Source organism: Marmota marmota, unplaced genomic scaffold (assembly GCF_001458135.2).
Source record: "Marmota marmota marmota unplaced genomic scaffold, marMar, whole genome shotgun sequence".
NCBI lineage: Eukaryota > Metazoa > Chordata > Mammalia > Rodentia > Sciuridae > Marmota > Marmota marmota.
The window spans coordinates 61941371-61961017 of NW_026000174.1; the positions used below are offsets into that span (position 1 = coordinate 61941371).

A 19647-nucleotide genomic window follows, 5' to 3' on the forward strand; every position below is an offset into this window, starting at 1 on the left:
GAGATAAGTACACAATGTATAAAGTGTATCTTCTTGCCTACTCTGGAACTTTCTCTAATATGAATTTGGAGTGTCTTCTTCTAACTCCCACAGTACCTGCATTTTTTTCTGATACAATAAAAAACTTATTGCTCTTATTTTACTTTTGAGTTTCCCCATTAGACCTTAAGCTGTACTTTCAGGCAAGTATAAATTAAGAAACAATTTCATTAACACCTAATAGGTCAGTTATATATATTGCTGTATAAAAAATCAGCTCAAACATATTTGCTTAAAACATCAGTGAGGGGCTGGGGTTGTGGCTCAGTGGTAGAGCGCTTGCCTAGCATGCTTGGGGCACTGAGTTCTATCCTGAGCACCACATAAATATAAAATAAAGATATTGTGTCCACTTAAAAATAAATAATCAGTGAGTGATCATTTCTCATGATTCTCTTGGTTGACTGGATAGTATGTAAGCTGGCCTCCCTTGGGTCCCTCTTGTAGCCATGGACTGCTCGGATGACTACACTGTCTAGCCAGATAGGGCTGGGCAGCCCAGGACAACCTCCCACACTTGATTTGGGCTTCACCTGGGATGCCTGGAATGGCTAGGATGGCTGAGGTCCTTTCCCCTCTATTCTTCTGAGCATCATTTCAGGATTCCAAGACAGCAAACTTCAATAGCAAGTACTTATCTGACCTTTGCCTGCACTAAACTTGTTGGTGTTTAGCCAAATTAGGCCATATGGGCAAACAAAGACTCAATCCGGTGGGGGACTATGAAAGGACGTGTGTACAGGGAAATGCAATTCACTGATGTCCATTAATGACACAATGTACAGCATCTAGGTTTAAAGCAGTGGCTGAACTGAATGTTATAGGTACCTGATAAATATAGTGAAATTGTAATTCATTCAACTACTTCTGGAAGAATTGTAGAGGAAGTGTTTGCTCTCTAAAAAGGGAATTACTTTTTTTCAAACAAACAGCCAAAGTGTCTTCAATCAAAAAGAACAATGAGACAATGTCTCAGGAACAGACAGAGCATTCATTGGTTGTTCTTGGCTTTTGAAATGGAGAGAATTCAATATATTCTACCTCTTAGGAGGTCTAAGATGCAGTAGAGGTAGTTGATAATGCACTGGCCATTGCCTATGTTTGGGCAGACGTTGGGAATATTCTCGTGATCATGGTATCTCCCCTGCCAGGTAAGTATAATTGGGAATATTCTCGAATGTTCTAAGAAAATATTCCTTTAACATAACTTCAAACACAAATATGTTCATCATAAATAATTCTGATATTTTACTAATTGCCCATTTACTACCTTCATGCTGTACGGTAATCATAATTTTTATCTTCCTAAGTCCTTTCAATGTGAGTGATCACTTTTTTATTTGCTTGATCATCATTATGGCCATTATTATGTTTATAGAAAACCTCTTCATTTTGATATGGGCCAGATACTAACTTAACCCTGGTTAATTTCCTTTACTCCATTCAGTAAATGGAGAAGAAACTTCAGTCTGAGACCTTTCAAAATACTCTGAAGTGCCTGGCAATTCTAGTGCCCAATAATCCTAGTAATTCAGGAGGCTGAGGCAAGAGGATCAAAAGTTTGAGGCCAGCCTGGGCAACTCAGTGAGACCCTGCCTCAAAATTAAAAAGGGCTGGGGCTGTAGCTCAGTGGTAAAGTACTCCTGGGTTCAGTCCACAGTACCAAAAAAAAAAAAAAAAACCTTACTCTGCAGTATAATGTAACAACAACCAGAGGTAACACTTATTTAGCACATAATGTATGCTAGATACTAGTGAATATCACATGTGCAAATTAATTCATTTAATTATTACACAAAAAAACAAGGAACGGAAGATAAAAAAGAAGTGTGAAATTATATATGTTTTTTTAAAGTGCTCTGGCAAAAAGGTTGAAGAGAATAGGGAGTGTTGGGGAACGAAGCCTATTTCCGTTTAAGCAGCTGCCCAGGGTAGACCTCACTGAGCAGTGACAGATGAATAACAGCTTAAAGGAGCTGAGGAGAGAGTAGTTGGTGGAAGAGCATTCCTGTAAGAGGGACAGGCTGTGCAAAGGCTATTCAGATCAGACATGTCCAGAGATTGTAAGGATGACTAGGGAGAAAAGAATAGGAGACAGACCAAGATAAAGAAGACCATTGCTGAAATCCAAATGAGAATTGATAGTGGGTTCATCAAAGAGCTTGCAGCCTCTCAGGGATTACAGACACCTAAAGAAATAATAACTAGGAAAGGGGATACATGCTAGTAGGATGAACATCAAAACAAGGCTTTCAACTAAAGATCTCCCAGTTCATGTTATTCATGATCCTTGATTAAAAGATGTGGAAAATAAAGGAGAGATGTTACTATTTCATAGGAAGCATAGCTTAAGAGACTTTGGGGTCAGATAGACGTGGTTCAAGTCCCACATCTCTGCTACCTCTGTGCTTGTAGACAAGCTGAACTCCTCAGAGGCTCAGTTTCCTCATCTGTAAAATAGTTACATTTTTTGAGTGTCTGTCACACTGTAAGTTTGCAGAGGTGCTTCCTATAATTATTTCACAGCAAAATACTTAAAAACATGCTTCCAGACTGGTGTGGTGGCACATGCCTGTAATCCCAGCAACTTGAGAGTCTGAGGCAGGAGGACACTGAGATCAAGGCCAGCCTCATCAACTTAGTGAGGCTCTGAGCAATTTAGGCCCTGCCTCTAAATAAAGTTTAATAAAAAGGGCTGGAGATGTGGCTCCATGGTTAAGCGCCCCTGGGTTCAATCCCTTGTACCAAATCATCATCATTATAATCATCATAATCATCATCTCCAATATCCTTCGTGGTTATCCTCATTACTGAAAGATCTCAATTACACTTTCATCTTATCCTGAGTTTCAAGCTCATGTCAAGAACAGACTTACTTGTTGAGATACCATTGATTCTCAAGAACACTTAGTGAACTGAGAAGGACTTTTCAAAAAGTGGTTCTAAGTATGATGCTGAATAACTATCAACTTCAAACTAGACTAGGACACGGGTCAGAGGTTTGAATTGTATTGAGTGTGTGACCTTAACTAAGTTACTTAACATTTCCAAACCCTGATTTATTTACTTGTGAAACAGGAATATAAAGATTATTTGCAGGACTTGTGTCAGGATAGCATGAAGTCACATATATAAAATGCTTTACAAAATTCCTTAGGAGATTGCTTTATAATGGTTACTGAAATTAATATGAAATTATCTGGGACATAATAGGCTGACTGTAAATGTTCCATTATTTGCTGCATCTCCATGACTCAACTTATACCCAAACTAGGGAATATTTATTTTTACTTTATTTTTTTGCAGTACTGGAGATTGCTCTACCACTGAGCTGCAGCTGCAGCCCTTCTCTTAAAATTATTGTTTTTGAGACAGAGTCTCTAAGTTGCTGAGGCTGGCTATGAACTTACAATCCTCCTGCCTCAGCCTCCTGAGCTACAGTGATCACAGGTTTGCTCTACCACACCCAGCAATTTTTATCTTATATTGTCCCAGAGACATTTTCACATATTAACAGTAATTAAGCTATTTCCTTCCTAATCATTAATATTAGTCCTAAGACTACAGCACTGCATATACTGAAATTGATATGGTTGTATTTTTCTATTACTTTAAGATAGAATAAGTATATAATTTTTAAACTCAAAATGTGCTCAATGCTTATTTCAAATGAATTGGGCATTACGTTATTTTGTGTATGAAAACCTTATGTATTCAGCAACAGATATTTCATTTCCACTCTCCTTTCCAACAACTGGGTGGGTGACTTTGGTAGTCTTATAATCTCTAGGCACCCAACAGAATTAAACATGGACAGTTAAAAATTTCTAGCACTTTTTAAAAAATGTGGAGGATCAGTAAAAACATTTTGAAATAGTGAAGCCATTTGGCTAAAAACTCAAGAAAACTGGTTCATTTGTCTGTTTACTCCACTGGACTCTGAGTTAAATTCTAGGACTAGGAAGATATAGAAGGTGAATACAATTCTGTGGGAAAGAGTATGACCAGAGATTTTCATGGTCTTTTGGCCACATCCCATCCTGTTCCAGACTCACATGCTCTTGGTCCCGGGGAAAGTCACTGGACACTTACTTTCTACCATCTTCCAAAAGAATGTTTCTATAGGAAGATCTTTCTCTTCCAAACTCTGCTCTGTCCGTGCAATCTCCTGGCCATCCATGATAAGAGAATTTCTTCCAAAGAGGGTTCACTTAAATACCTCCCTAGTTCCAACATGTAAAGACAATAGCTAATTACGCTGTCCAGGTAATTGTTCTCTAGTGTGATGAGAAAAAGTGAGAGATTTCCCCCGACGATTCCATTTCCATTTTATGAATACATCATTCAGAAAATGTTTTTAGACCAATGAATCACCAGAATAGGAATGCACCTTGTATATCATCTTAATCTGGAGACTTTCATCATGAATTGGTTTTGATGTCTTTTTTGTTACAGATAGAATGCTATAATGAACATGTTTTATTCAAAATGTTACCTATTCTTAAATTATTCATGAACTTCATCATAAACTACAGTATTGATGGTTATATAATGTTTCACTTGAAACAATTCACCTGTTGGATTTTTTCTCTACAGGATTTTAAACGAAATCTAAATTTTTACTATGAAAGAACCCAATATGCAGTTTCAGCACTTTGGAAATTTTCACAAATAAATTTCTAAAAAGGAGCATTACTCTATTATTTCAAACACATTTTCCTAGCTTTCCATTTCGTTTTATTTATAATTTACCAACATTATGAAAATCTATTTTACAGTGAATCTTATTGCTCAAAAATTTGCTTTTTTTTTTTGTACTGGGGATTGAACTCAGGGGCACTTAACCACTGGGTGACATCCCCAACCCTATTTTGTATTTTATTTAGAGACAGGGTCTTGCTGAGTTATTAACTGCCTCACTGATTTGCTGAGGCTGACTTTGAACTTGCAATCATCCTGCCTCAGCTTCCCGAGTGGCTGATATTACAGGTGTGCACTACTGCACCCGGCTTGCATAAACTTTTAAATTTGCCTTGGATCTCATTACACTGAAATCATTTCTACACCTCATACCCTGCTAGACTGTTAAGTTCCTAAGAAAGACATGTGTGTTGTTAACCTTTGTCTCTTGGCACTTGGTGCACTAGTAAGTTCCCACTGAATGTCTTGGCATAAGTGAGTAAGTGAATAGGAGTTGGGGTGACAATTCAGGAATCATGTATTCAATTTCATTTTCCTGGAAAAGAGTCCAATAGGACATTTTCTTGGTATTTTGGTCAGCCCTTGCTTGGAGGCAGTTCTTTACCCAGCTGTAGAGAGATGGTTATTGCCAACAACTCCAGATATAAGTTGTTCTGGTTGTATTATAAGACATGTTCAAAGATATTCTTAGGACCTTTTGAATGAACAAAAGGAAATTGAGCATCCCAAGGAAACTTTAAGAGCAGAACAGTAGGATAGCAGAGAAAAGACTGTGTGTTTTATTGTCTTCACTTCTCTCCCTTGGCTTTTTATCTGCCTTTGATTTTTTTTATTATTTAATTCAAAATAAGCAAGTGATCATTTGAGGAAATTTGAATAATAGAGAACAATACAATAAAAAGTCACCCATTCCACTATGCAGAAATAACTACTGTTAATATTGTTGACCCTTTATGGAAGCTCAAAATTTATCTTACAATTTATTCATTTCCCCCATGGCTTTATCGGAACTTTGTTGGAACTCAATCCCAAAGGAGAGATGCAATCTCATGCTGCTAGACTGAGCAAAGAGATCATGAAATCTCTCTTTTGGGAGCTCATGTGTAAGATATTGGACTACACAGAGAATGTAGGAACCTACACCCCATAAACTTTAAATCCTGCAAAATGCAGTTTTCCCCAAATCCGAGAGGGCTGCGTGTCTTATTCCTACAAACTTCCAGATTTTCTACGTAAAACAGTTATATATATATATATATATTTGTAGTTGGGCACAATACCTTTATTTTATTTATTTATTTATTTTTTTGTGGTGTTGTGAATTGAACCCAGGGCCTCGCACATGCTAGGTGAGCACTCTACCGCTGAGCCACAACCCCAGCCCTAAAATAGGTATCTTGACAAAAGGAAAAAGAACATAAAACTATGTCCAGAGAGATACTCTGCCAGACTCTGTCTTCTACTTGGAAAGCCCCAGTGAAGAGCACTTAATTAAACACATAAGCAAGCTCAAGGAGGAGACTAAACCCAGATTTCCCAGCCTGGATTGAGAAATGGAATCCAGCCCTGTTTTGTTAAATTACAATCACAGCAGTCACTGAAATTTCTAAAAGTGAGCAATCAAGTGATTGATTGGTATTCATTCCAAGGGCGGCCCCCTATTCTAAACAGTTTAGGACATAGAGTTCATCGTCTTAGGAAGAGTGGCCAATTCTTTCTTCCCTTTTGTTCCCTTCATCATAGTCTATGGATATTCTGGAAATTCAGAATTCAGTCTTGAGATGAATAGCAGACCAGTAGCTTGTGGCCCTATCAATTTAATGTAGGATAAGTTTTTCCATGCCACAACTGAAGAGTGAAAATGTAACTAATTTCTTGCTTTTTTGGTATAATTTCTAATTTGAACCTTCATTCTATCTGATAAGAGAAAGTTTACATATTTACCTTTATGTGTTAAGACTTCCAAGTAAAGTCACTAATTTTAGGATTTTTTTCTTTTATTTCCAGTTTCTGAATATCTAAACCAGTCAGTTAGGATTTTCTCTTTCATTTGCTCCTTAATATTAATTCAAAAATCCAGAGCTTGTGGAGTCCTACTGGTACTGGAGGGAATACTTTGACTTTTCAGATCTGCATTGTCTGGTATCCCACAACTCTACCACACAGTTCTTAAGCAGAACCTACCTTTGAGTACTGGCACCTAGCTAGTTCCAGCCCTGTCCTTTGGCACCTGCTGAGCTGTCCATGGTTCTGATCACCTCTGGTTATTAATCTGCATATTATTCATCCTCTTCCTGACCATTTGGTTCTTTTCTCCACCAGCCCTTGAGGTATATGGGAAACTTTTCAGTCCTCTTCCATGACTCTCTGTGGCCACAGAAAATTCAATGTGACTTCCTCATGTACTTTCTAAGTCCTGGCTTTTCTTGCTGCTCTTGGACTCTACAGCTGCCACCTTAATGCAAATGTGGTAAATGGGGGAATTCCAGGAGCTCTGTGGCTTGTTCATGCCCTAGCAAGGAGCACACATGAGTGAGTGCTGCTTTGGATTATCCAAAGATCTTCTGTATCTTTCTAGACCCTAAACTTAACCCCAAATTATTAAAGAGCAAAGGACAAGACCCCCACTCTCCCTGCAAAACATGCAAAATTTCCTGATTCACAGCCAGCTCTTGGCTTCCTATTTTCTATGGGGAGGAGAATCTTGATTTGATTCTATTAAGTTTATCACCTTGTGAATATTTTTTGGTCTTACGCTTGAACCAAAGAATTTAAACTAAAAAGAAATGTTTATTTTCCAGCTCTCCTGTGACACCTTTCCCTAGAATATGAATGACTAACGTCTGACTTTCCACTTTAAGGAAAAGCTTTCAAAACTAAGCAAAGGAATTCAAAAAAGCACAAAGGCATATAAGCACACAGGGAGTATCATCTGATATTATGCAAAAAGGTGAGCACATGAAACTCAAATTGCAGGGAATTATTGATTTTAGAATTAGACTTCCCAGATTTTGACCTTGTTTGAATTACTTTTTGTTGTTGTTGTTGTTGTTACTACTAGGTATTAAACTCAGGGGTGCTTAACTCCGGAGCTATATCTCCAGCACTTTTTCTTTTTTATTTTGAGACAGGGTCTCATTAAGTTACCCAGACTTGCCTTTAACTTGCAATCCTCCTTTCTCAGCCTCCCAAGTCACTGGGATTACAGGGTGCCCACCATGCCCAGCCTGTTGTATTACTTATGAGCTATTAAACATTAGTATAATTACTAAAATTCTTTTGCCTCCAAATACAAACATAATAATGAGCACATAATAGTAATGTATCTCTCAAGGGATTTTAAAGATTGAATAAGGACATACAAAGCATATTAAAAAAATGCCTGGCATTTGTTAAAGGATCAAGACACATTATCTATTACCTATTATTGTTAATCTGTTATTACTAATAGGCAGATCTGGTATTTCAATCATATACACTGGCATGGCCACACTGATGGCTTACTGAGTCTTTCATTCTGATGAGTTGGTGCTGATCTGGTGTCAGTCAAATCGCCAAGCAGCTGGGTCCTAACAGTTGCTAGACTGTCTTTCCCGCGCCAGCAGATTTAGGTGGTAAGGAGACAATGAGTGCAAATAGATTTTAGAGAGATTTACAGTTTTGAGCAGCATGAGTTTCGTGTTTGCCACAGTTCCTCTAGTGTCTCAAGTCCAGGGCAGTGAAGTAGAGCAGGAAACAGGAGGATAACATGTGCACAGTTTAGGTCTGGATCAGAGCTGAGGAACACTGACTGACCTGAACATACCCCAGCCTTAAAAATGATTGCTGGCAGCTGGCCCACCCTTCCCTCTAGAGAGACATTATCTTTATTATCTTGGAATGTAAGCAAATGGTCTCCTCCAGGGTGGAGACAGAGATGTCTCGATTTCCACCATCCTGACTATTTCTGAGAGAGAGAGCTTTCTCAAACATTACTGCCATTTGGTTATAAGAGAGGAAATGAATTGTTTGAAAAATTGGCAGAATTCGCTTAGCAATCACAACAGTTAATTTTGAGTTTTTGTCCTCAAAGAATGGAAAAGTAATTAATTTTATTGTATTGGGTTCCTCCAGTTCAAAACATGGAATATTTGTTTAAGGATCTTCCAGGACAACTAGACCCTACTCAATATTTAAACCACATTAAATTGTTTTTGCTAACCTGGCAAGTGATGTACAGTGCTGTTAATTGTTGTACTTTACTCATATTTGATTTCAAGCTGTATTCACATTTTTTTAGACTACTTTTCTCTTTTGAAATTCAGCCTTATGTAAGGTTTGTAGTAGTCTGGTTATTTTTCAAGAGAGTAGATAAAATATTCATCAAAATGCTAACCCTTTATAGGTCATTACTTGTTGCTTTATTTTCCTCAGATTATTTGTCCTATAAATTTATTTGTATCATTCACTAAATATCTTTAAGCAAAGATATTTAAAGTCTTTATGGCCCCAACTTATTTTCCTTTGTGATTTAACTCACTGGTTTATAATTTTGTTACATTCTTTCTCATTTACAAGCCATTTTAATTGTATTTTCTTAGATGCATTCATCAGTCTTATTTATTTAGTTTTTCTAGTATAATCTTGTAGCTTAAATGTGTTTTACTCACTACTCTTTTTAAATTTTATTTTATATTTGTTCTTTTTAATATACATGACAACAGAGTGTACTTTTTTCTGGATCATATAGTTTTTATTAACATTCATCAAATAAACAGAATTGACTAACAGACAACTGAAAATAAAAGACTAGATCTCTTGAAGTGCAAGGGCTAAAACAACTATTACTCATTTTAAAACCAAACATTGGATGGTATGACTAGGGTTTACACTAGTGTAAAATAGACCAAGGATTGACACTGCATTTCTCTCATGTGTTATTTATTTAAAATAGTGAATATTAAAATATGTGGGTTCTACATCTAATTCACAAAAAAGCCCCTCACAAATCTTTATGTTCTGTGTATGGAATATCCACCTCATGTACTATGAAAGTTTTATTTATGCCTCATCATAAAGTCAAAAGTAATGTAAACAGTAAAATTATAATAGGCTAATGACTTGCATATTTTCATATGGATGTCAATATATCTAAATAGAAAATAAATGGTGGTCCTGTCCACTATATTTTAAAAAATAGAATATCTTTCCAGATTTTGCATACAGATCACTTTAAAGACAAGGTATGCAGGTTTTAAGGTCTCACAATCAGTTGTCAGAAAAACAGCAGTTGTTCCTGCAGTACCTCATTAGCATCTGACCCAATTATTTTTAGATGACATGATTTAGAAGACATAGAAACCCATCTAAGAATTTGTAATTATTCTGAGACAGATGGTTTCAACGTTAACCCTAAAATCATTATCAGAAAGAATAGCAATGTGATGTAGAAGAACAACTAATCAACATGACTAAAAATATGTGCACTTTCAGAAAAACAATCTGGTCATATGGAAAAAAAAAACCACAGGTACAACCTGGTGAACATTCCCATATAGGATATTGATCTGGTCAAGGCACACTATTTCTAAGCAGAATTATCAAATCAGGGTGAATTTAGACCACCTTTAAGGAACAGCCTATAAGACAGACCATAACTGGTCCAATTTCCCTTCAAAGCAATCTGGTACTATCCTACCCATTTCAATTCAAAGTTTGAAGTTAATTCAAGCCAAAAGACCATGGTGGAGCAAAAGTGAGCAAATGTGTCAACACTAGTACGTTCTTATTGCTGTATTAAGTTTGAAGATGGGCATACCTACCACAGCAGTATTGTTTCAGGAAGCAGGATAGGATCAGTGGTAAATTAGAAAAGACTATTAATTGCTCAATTAATAGAAAATTAAAAACCTGTTTCAAAATCTACAATAAGCCTGTATTTAAAGGAGTCATAATTATTACAACAGTGAGGTGCTGGGCTTTAGTTCTGTGGAACAGCTTTGCGGTGGACTCAGTGGCCTACAGGTATGGCTCACTTCCTGCCTCCTGAAGGGTGAATATGCTACACAGAGCTGTGATGGTTTCTACTGAGTGGTAAAATTCACAGAAATTCCACATTACTCATGTCAGAATCATTCCTTGTGCAAAGTTTGATGTAGATGAAGATAAAGTGGTTTCTGGGTCAATAACTGCAATTTCTTTCTTTTAGAAAGTCAGTGGGTTTCTTGTGTAGTTCTATTCCATTGGCCCAGGTTTAATCTCATCCATCTCCATGAAAGCAAAACCACTTGGTGCTGGTAAACCTTTTTTTAGGCTTTTAGTGTTTGAATTCAAAGAAGCTAGCTGCGCCTTTGGTTAATTTTTCAGTATGCTTCTGGAGCTCAATGTCCACATTAAAATGAACATATGTATCTTCTTTTCTTGAAGCCACAGGAGTATCTTGCACAGGAGTTAAATCTATGCCGTTCAGATCCTTTATACTAACTGCTCCAGCACCACCTTCTTCTTCACCTTCTCCAAATTCCAATGCCTTTCCTCACCAGGTGCTAAAATTCTCCTTCATGGGACAGGCTGAACATCAAATGGAAATTCTTTATTGTACGTGAGAAAATTCTTTAGGATTGGTTCTAGCTTCTTCAGGTCTTCCAGTTTAAATTCTTCCTGGGTCTGTGTGGATCCTAAAGCTTGCACTTCGCAATTCCAAGCTTGTTGCAATTTGGCCTATGGTTTTCTTTTGCTCTTCTGTGAATTCAGAATTGTTGTGTTGAGCTTGGGCCTCTTTTTGTAGATGTCTTTCTAATGTCCGATACGTGGCTGTCGCCTCTACAAGCTGGCTCCAAGAATCCAGTCGGCGCCTGTCCGAAAACTGGCGCCCCAGCGCTGCAGGAGACTCCGGGTCACCTCCCACATGGCCGCTCCCCACCTGTTCCATCCTGCCCCTACCCAGCAAAGCCCGGCTCTAGGGCACCATCCTCCCCAGGGGTGGCCCCAACATGAACAAGGCCAGGAGTAACCTCCAAGGCCACCACTGCCACCCACTGAGGAGCAGCCCAAGCAAGCCCATTTGCCCAATAGAATGTATTTTGACATATTACACATATAATTGTGTTCCTGTACACCAGTGGTGAATCAGCTGAGAGAGAAATTAGGAAAACTATCCCATTCACAATAGCCTTAAAATATATTTGGGAATCAATCTAACAAAAGAGATGAAAGACTCTATAATGACAACTACAGAACACTAATGAAAGAAATCAAAGAAGGCCTTAGAAGATGGAAAGATCTCCCATGTTCTTGGATAGGCAGAATAAATATTGTCAAAATGGCCATGCTACCAAAAGTGCCATACAGATTTAATGCAATTCCTATTAAAATTCCAATGATATTCTTCATAGAAATAGAAAAAGCAGTCATGAAATTCATTTGGAAAAATAAGAATAGCCAAAGCAATCCTTAGCAAGAAAATTGAAGCAGCAGGTATCACAATACCAGACCTTAAATTATACTACAGAGCAAAAATAAGAAAAACAGCACAGTATTGGCACCAAAACAGACATGAAGATCAATGGAACAGAATAGAAGACTCATTACTCTTTGATCCATAAGAGAAGCTATGTTTTGTATATTGTGAAACAAATGCAAACTCATTTTACATCTGAAATAATTATTTAACCTCCAGATCCAACTGAATTATCTTTCTCTCAATAATATGTGAATATTTTCTTTTTGAAGTTTTAATTTTCATCTAAACTAGATCTTTTTCCTGGAATAAATATTTGGTCCCTGTTCTTTCTATTGTTTGTAGAATTTCCACATTGTTTAATTATTGTTTGGTTAAATACTTTTTTCAAAGTAGTCTTTATTGTCAAACTTTGTTTGAATGTTAGTGTCATTTTACAGTTTTTACTACCACTGCATTTCTCTCCCAAAGTCCCAATGGGATTTGAATTGAAGTTAATTTTTAACAAACTGTTTGTTTAAAAAAAGACAAGTTTTCAATATTCTTCCTTTAGATCAAAGGAATTATCTTTTCTTAAAGTTCAACAATCCTGATGCCTCCATCTCTTTCATTATTGCTGTCTGAACTTCTTATTGTGGTGTGCTGGATCTCCAGAGCGACCTTTAAGCCGCATCATCTTCTTATCATGTTCATCTCTTTATATGTTCCCTCTGAATTCTTAGGAATTCAGAGTAGTTCTCTAATTCAATTTTTAATTTTCTGAAATATCCAACTTGCTGTTTAATGATCTTTTAAAATTATTGGAATTACAGATGGCACTGTGGTCATGTCCTCAGGTGAGAACAGGTGTAAAGATGCCCCATGTCCCAAGTGCTGGCCTTCCTGGAGCATCTGCACAGGTGCAGCATCCATTCATCCATTTCCTTGGATGTGCCTCACTTAGGAAAACCAAGGACCTGTTGGGAATTCCACTTTCACCTTTAGTTTTCTACCTTCATGTGCTAAAAATTAAGTATTAGAACACTTATGCAAAATGGAGCATTGGTATATATAACACTATGTTCCAAATTTAAAATATAATAGAGATGTGTAGTGATGAACAGAGCAACAGATCAAAATTCAATGCTGAGTTAGAAGTGTGTAGCCTATGAAGAGTCCTAGAAGCCACCAAACCCCATCTTCTATAATCACAGCAGAGAAAATGCAATTTCTTAGAATGTAGGATTTACTACTCCACACCCCAGGTCCTTTCTATTTCCAGTCGTGGCTAAATTCCAGTATCAGCCTGGAAATTGAGAAAATATTGCATGGTAGGATTAATAGAAGTAGACTATTTTCCCTTAGCATATCACATCTGTTTCTTTGAAAATATCACCAAGACAAAAAAGTTAATCACAAAAGTTATAAAAATAGAAACTCATAGTATTGTCCAACAGTTTGTCTTCAGTTTATGAGCCTCTGTCATGACCTGTTAATCTCTGAGCATTTATCCTTCATGTGAAATTCACACACAGGAATATGCATCCTGTAATTCATGTCCTATAGATGATTTGGAGATTGGAATAAAATTAATTCTGGTCCCCTAGAGAAGTAGATGGTTTACAATTTAAAGGCCGTATCACTTTTCTGAGACTACGTTTGCAAAATTTAGTAGGTTTTCACATAAGCACTTCTCTAAAAAATTTTTTCAAGATCACTTTTATTGGTACATTATAATTGCACATAATAATGGGCTTTGTTGTTACATATTTGTATATTACATAAGCATTTCTGCTAGTTGTGATCTTGACTCTAAGCACCAGTTCTCTTAAGAGAGCTTAATAATTTGTAACCATAAAAGCATTAAGAATCCAGATAGGTATAATGAATGGCACTCAGTGCTTAATTCTCTCTTTCAACCCCAGTACAGATGTCATCTAATAGCCTTGGCTTGAGGCTGAAGCTAAGGGAGGTCTGAATGAGATCACTAACAGGTGCTAGAGACCTTAAATGAAATCTAGGCTCACAACTCCATCCTAACTTCCCTTCATAAAATCCTACCCAATAGCTGCAAATCAGCTGTTCTCCAAAAGAAATCCCCCTTTCATCTGCAAGCTGCTGAAGCTGGATTGTACTCCAGGGATATGGAGTATTAGAACTCCTCAAGCTGTAGTGTCTACAGATGTCAAAAAGCTTTTCTTGAAGTCCTTACCATGGGGACTTGGAATTTTCCTTTCTGAATACAGATGGGGGGGGGGGGGGAATTTATAAAGTTTCTTTTATCAGAAGTAATCTCTTGGAAATTTCCACACATTCTGGCCACCTAAGTTTATGCAAATTAGAATCTTTTTGGAAAATAAACAACAGAAGTCTGCTTTCTGTCTCAGCATCCTTTCTTTGGTTGATATTTTTAACCCTAACTCTCCATCATTTCCCTGTGTCTTACAGCAATGCCAAAAAAGGTTACAAGGGAAACAACCAAATCAGGACTCTTATACTTCCAGAGTTTTGATGCCTTATAGACAATTCTATCAGTCAAGTCTCACTTGTTAATTATTAGAAAAACAACTTTCTAATAGATATTTGCTCTAATAAACAAGCCAAACTTGTAATATAAACATATCACTGCTGTCAGATGTGGTTGTGCATGCCAGAAATTCCAGCAACTTGGGAGGCTGTGGCAGGAGGATCGGAAGTTCAAGGCCAGCCTCAGCAACCTATCGAGGCCCCCAATGACTTAGTGAGACCCTGTCTCAAAATAAAAAATTAAAAAAGCTGGGATGTGGCTCAGTGGTTAAGCATCCAAATAAAATAAAATGATATGCTGGAGTTACCAAAGTCAGGGACTAGACCACCATACCATCACAGAGCCAGTTTCTGATTCCCTTTTTCTGGTTACATGGTAGAGATAAGATGGAGAAACAAAAATGTGTAAAATATGAGGAATCGTCCAGGAAAGCCTACCCAGCCAAGTGGTCAACCAAAACTTAAACCTGGATGTGTTAAACATTTTTATCATGACAAATTTCTGTCTGCGTGAAATCAGCAAATCTTTTATCTGGTACAGTTACTTTTGACCTGGATAAATCCACAAATGAAAATAATGCAAACGTTCCAGAGATAAAGGAATAAGTTAAATGTGAGAACTAACTTGCTTTAAAAAAAGTGAATAAGGAGATAAATATATTTAACCTGATTTAAGTATCACACAAAGTATACATGTATTGAGACATTATGTAATACACCATTAATAAATGCAATTTTATGTTTTTATGTATCCATTAAAATAAATTAAAACAATAAAATAAAAAAAAGGAAGGAGGGAGGGAGGGAGAGAGGAAGGGAAAAGAAAGAACAGAAAAGGAAAGAAGAAGAAAAAAAAGAAATTTTTAAAAGATCAGCTAGTTATTCTAGGTGCCAGGAGTAATCCCTGACCAGCAATCCCTGACCCACCTAAAATGAGATGCTGTTTGGTCTTTCTAGTCTCCTGGCAACCTTGATTAGTACTATCATCTCTGGTCCTAGAAATGCTGCCATGGTAGGTAGTGATGAGATATCACTAAAGTCAAGTGTCACACTGCCACAACAACTAACTACAAAAATGCTTGTGTGTTCATATATGAAAACACAACCAGTGAAACTCTACATCATGGACAACCACAAGAGTGGAATTCTAATTAGAATAAGTCATTCCCATGCATATATAATATATCAAAATACACTCCACTGTCATGTAATATCTAAAAAGAACAAATTTTAAAAATGCTCAAAAATACTTGTGGATTGCTCGGCCTATTGTTTATTTGGTCTCAACTGTACATTGAGCTTCCACATACTTCTTATACATTTGCCTGGCTTTCTACCAGTGCTAGGTTTGTATTAGAAGTGTATAGCAACTGTACTTCTGAAATGAGTTCCGTAATTAGTAGCACCAGATGAAACCCTTCTTCCATCTGCTTAGGGCCTCTTTGATTTCCTTGTTCCTCAAACTGTAGATCAATGGATTTAACATGGGGATTATGACAGTGTATAGGACTGACGCCAGTTTGTTCTGGCTCAGGGAATCTCCCGAGTTGGGACACATGTAAACAAAGATACCTGAGCCAAAGAAAAGGATCACTACTGTCAGGTGAGAAGCACAGGTGTTGAAGGCCTTGGACCTGCCTTCAGCTGAAATGATCTTCAGAATAGTGGCAACAATGTAACCATAGGATACCACGATGACCAAGACGGATGTGAGCCCAAAGATCACTGTGAGCACAGAGGTCATGACTTGAAAGAAAAAGGTGTCAGAGCAGGAGAGGACCAATAATTGAGGCAGGTCACAAAAGAAGTGGTTGATGACATTTGGCCCACAGAAATGGAGCTGAAGCAAAGCACACAGTTGGATAAAAGAGCCAAAGAACCCAGTAATGCAAGATCCTGCCACCGTCTGCACACAGAGGGTGGGGGACATGACGGCTGGGTACAGCAGGGGATTGCAGATGGCGGTATATCGATCATAAGCCATGGCTGCCAGAAGACAGCACTCGGTTAGACCCAGGCTGGAGAAGAAGAAATACTGTATGGTGCACCCCAGAAAGGAGATGGAGCTGTGCTTCTGGAAGAAGCCTGAGAGCATCTTGGGGGCTATAGTGGAAACGTAGCAGATATCCAGAAAGGACAGGTTGCTGAGGAAAAAATACATGGGTGTATGTAGATGGGCGTCCATCCTGATGAGTGTGATGAGGCTCACATTCCAGGACACTGTCATCAGGTAGATCCCTAGGAATACTGAAAAGAGGGCGATGGTGAGCTTTGGAAACTCAGAGAATCCCAAGAGAGTGAACTTCGTGATTGTTGTATGGTTCCTTCCTTCTGTCATAGCGTTGGTGGTCCCAAGATCTGCAGGGACAGAAGAGAACAAATCCCTAAGTCAGTTGTTATCCCAACTTCTATTGAGATAAACCACCTTATCTCTACACAGAGCTCATAAGAAAGAGGAATGCTGAGGGTTTGGGGGAAATTACCCTGGTTAACTTTGCCTCTAAGTGACTACAGTGGTTGTATCAATTTTCCCACATGTGAAAGGGGATAATTACACTTGTTATTATTAACTATCAGGCTTTTATTAGGACAAAGGAAAGTATAACAATATTTGGAAGTTCCCTTAAAAATATGTTTTAGAAATTGCAGAGTGTTATTAATGGCATTATAATCCCTGCTTATAGCTCAGTGAGTAAGAGCATGGGTCTAGTTGTCACACGGCTGTCGCTTGAATGTGGCTCTTCTATCTATAAGCTATGACTCAGGAAAAGTTATCTAATGTCTTCGTGCCTAAGTTATATATCTGCAAAGTAGTAAGAGTAAAATTGATCTTCTAAAATTTATTTCATATTAAATTATTTCAGATGTGTACAGTACCTACCATGTATTTCACATGAAGTGGTATTGTTACAGAATATCTTTATAATATAGTTTGAAGCACTCTTGGTTTGTGGAAAAAATTTTAAATTTAAAAGTTCAAAGGATCATATAACACTCTGTAATTACAAGTGATTAAATTAAAAGCCAACAAGTCAATAATTAGAAAAACCATATTTGGAAACTACATATTTCTAAATTACTCAAAAGCCCAAAGAATAAGTTATAATGGAAATTACAGAATATTTGTAACTTAAATATAATGAAGAATACCATCTGTCAAATCTTGTGGATTTAACTAAAGATGTATTTAGAAAAAAAATCATATTAAATAACTATAAAAAAAGAATAAAACAGTTGGGTGTGGTGGTGCATCCCTGTAATCCTAGCGTCTTGGGAGGCTGAGGCAAGAGGATCGCAAGTTTAAAACCATCCTCAGCAAAACAGAGAGACTAAGCAACTCAGTGAGACCCTGTCTCCAAAAAAAAAAAAAAAAAATATATATATATATATATACAAAATAGGGTTGGGGATGTGGCTCAGTGGTAGAGTGCCCCTGAGTTCCATCTCCCCCCACCTGGTACCAAAGAGAGAGAGAGAGAGAGAGAGAGAGAGGAGAGAGAGAAAATTTTAAAAAATGATGGATGTGAGCATCATCCTTAGTTAGGAAAGAATACAAATAAATAAAATAAATAGAAGGAATTTTAAAACAATACAAGAACATCAAAAGGTGATTCTTTTATGTGTGAAACTGAGAGAAGATAAATTTTTAAAGAATGAGGAGGGGGACATAATTCTAGACGATGAAGACACTAAAACAAAAAGATATCCTAAATAATTTTAAGCTAATAAATTTTAAAATTTAAACAAAAAGTAAAGGGACTGGGGTGTAACTCAGTGGTAGAGCACCTGCCTGACACATGTAAGGCACTGGGTTCTAGCCTCAGCACAGCATAAAAACTAAACAAGTAAAATAAAGGTAAGATAACTAGATAGTAAACATCACTAGAAAAATTAAACTTGTCCAAACTAATTCAAATGGGAAGAAGAACCTCCATTCTTTATTGGAAATATATTGTGTCCTTAATGGTAGAAATATTCAACCCTTATTCTAAAGGGCCAAGCGAGAAATAAAGCTCACCAACATGTTTTATTAATATTTGCTTTAAAGTTTCTATACAGGATGATGAATGGATAAAAACAATCGAATTTAAAAATCTACTCCCCAAGAAGAATAGGATTTCAGTAGATTAGAGAAAGGGGAATGAAGGGAAGGAAGAGGGGATAGGAAAAGGAGAGACAGTGGAATGAATCTGACTTAACTTCCCTGTGTTCAAATAGGAACACACCACAGTGCATCTCACCATTGTGTATATCCACAAGACTGGGATCCTAATTAGAGTAAGATATACTCCATGTTTGTGTGTATATGTCCAAATTGACTCTACTGCATGTATAATTTCAAAGAAAAATTTAAAAAAAAATTAAAGATCAATTCATTGCATCTAATTGAACATTCACACATGTATGCATAGATACAGCAAGTTGTCCCATCATCAGGTGTATCCACAGGACACTGATGTTTATATTTATTTTTTAAGTGAACTGTAGATTCATTAAAAAGGGATCCGTGGAGTGGAGGAAGGGGAGCGTTGGGGACTGAATCGGAGTGGGTTGTGTTCCATGCTTGGGTGAGAATGTCAGGGTGTGCCCTGGTATTGCATATAACTAAAATCAATTTTTAAAAAATCAATTCCATATCTAAATTCCAGCAAAAAATAATATATAAAACATTTTACAAACAGAACCTGAAATACTTTTGACAAAAGTCAAGAAATACCCAGATGATTAAAAATATAGGGCTGGGGCTGTAGCTCAGTGGCAGAGTGCTTGCCTCGCATGTGTGAGGCACTGGGTTCGATCCTTAGCACTGCATAAAAAACTAAACAAATAAAAGCATGCTGTCCATCTACAACTATAAAAAAAAATTAAAAAAAATATTTACCTCTAAGAAAATGTCACAGGATTATTTCATTTCCTTCTGCTACTGTATTTCAGAGTAAGCAAATCTTTTAATGACCTCTGAT

At 37.1% G+C, this 19647-nt stretch overlaps 1 protein-coding gene and 1 pseudogene across 1 annotated transcript; both read right to left on the reverse strand.

Annotated features, from left to right (window-relative positions):
• Positions 1 to 10741: 10741 nt before the first annotated feature.
• On the reverse strand, positions 10742 to 11950 carry LOC107135408 (annotated as a pseudogene).
• A 4129-nt stretch (positions 11951 to 16079) lies between these two features.
• LOC107160007 (olfactory receptor 1440-like) lies at positions 16080 to 17021 on the reverse strand. The gene has a single exon (XM_015506657.1). The coding sequence runs from the start codon at positions 17019 to 17021 to the stop codon at positions 16080 to 16082; it is 942 nt and encodes a 313-aa protein (XP_015362143.1).
• Between the last annotated feature and the right edge of the window lie 2626 nt (positions 17022 to 19647).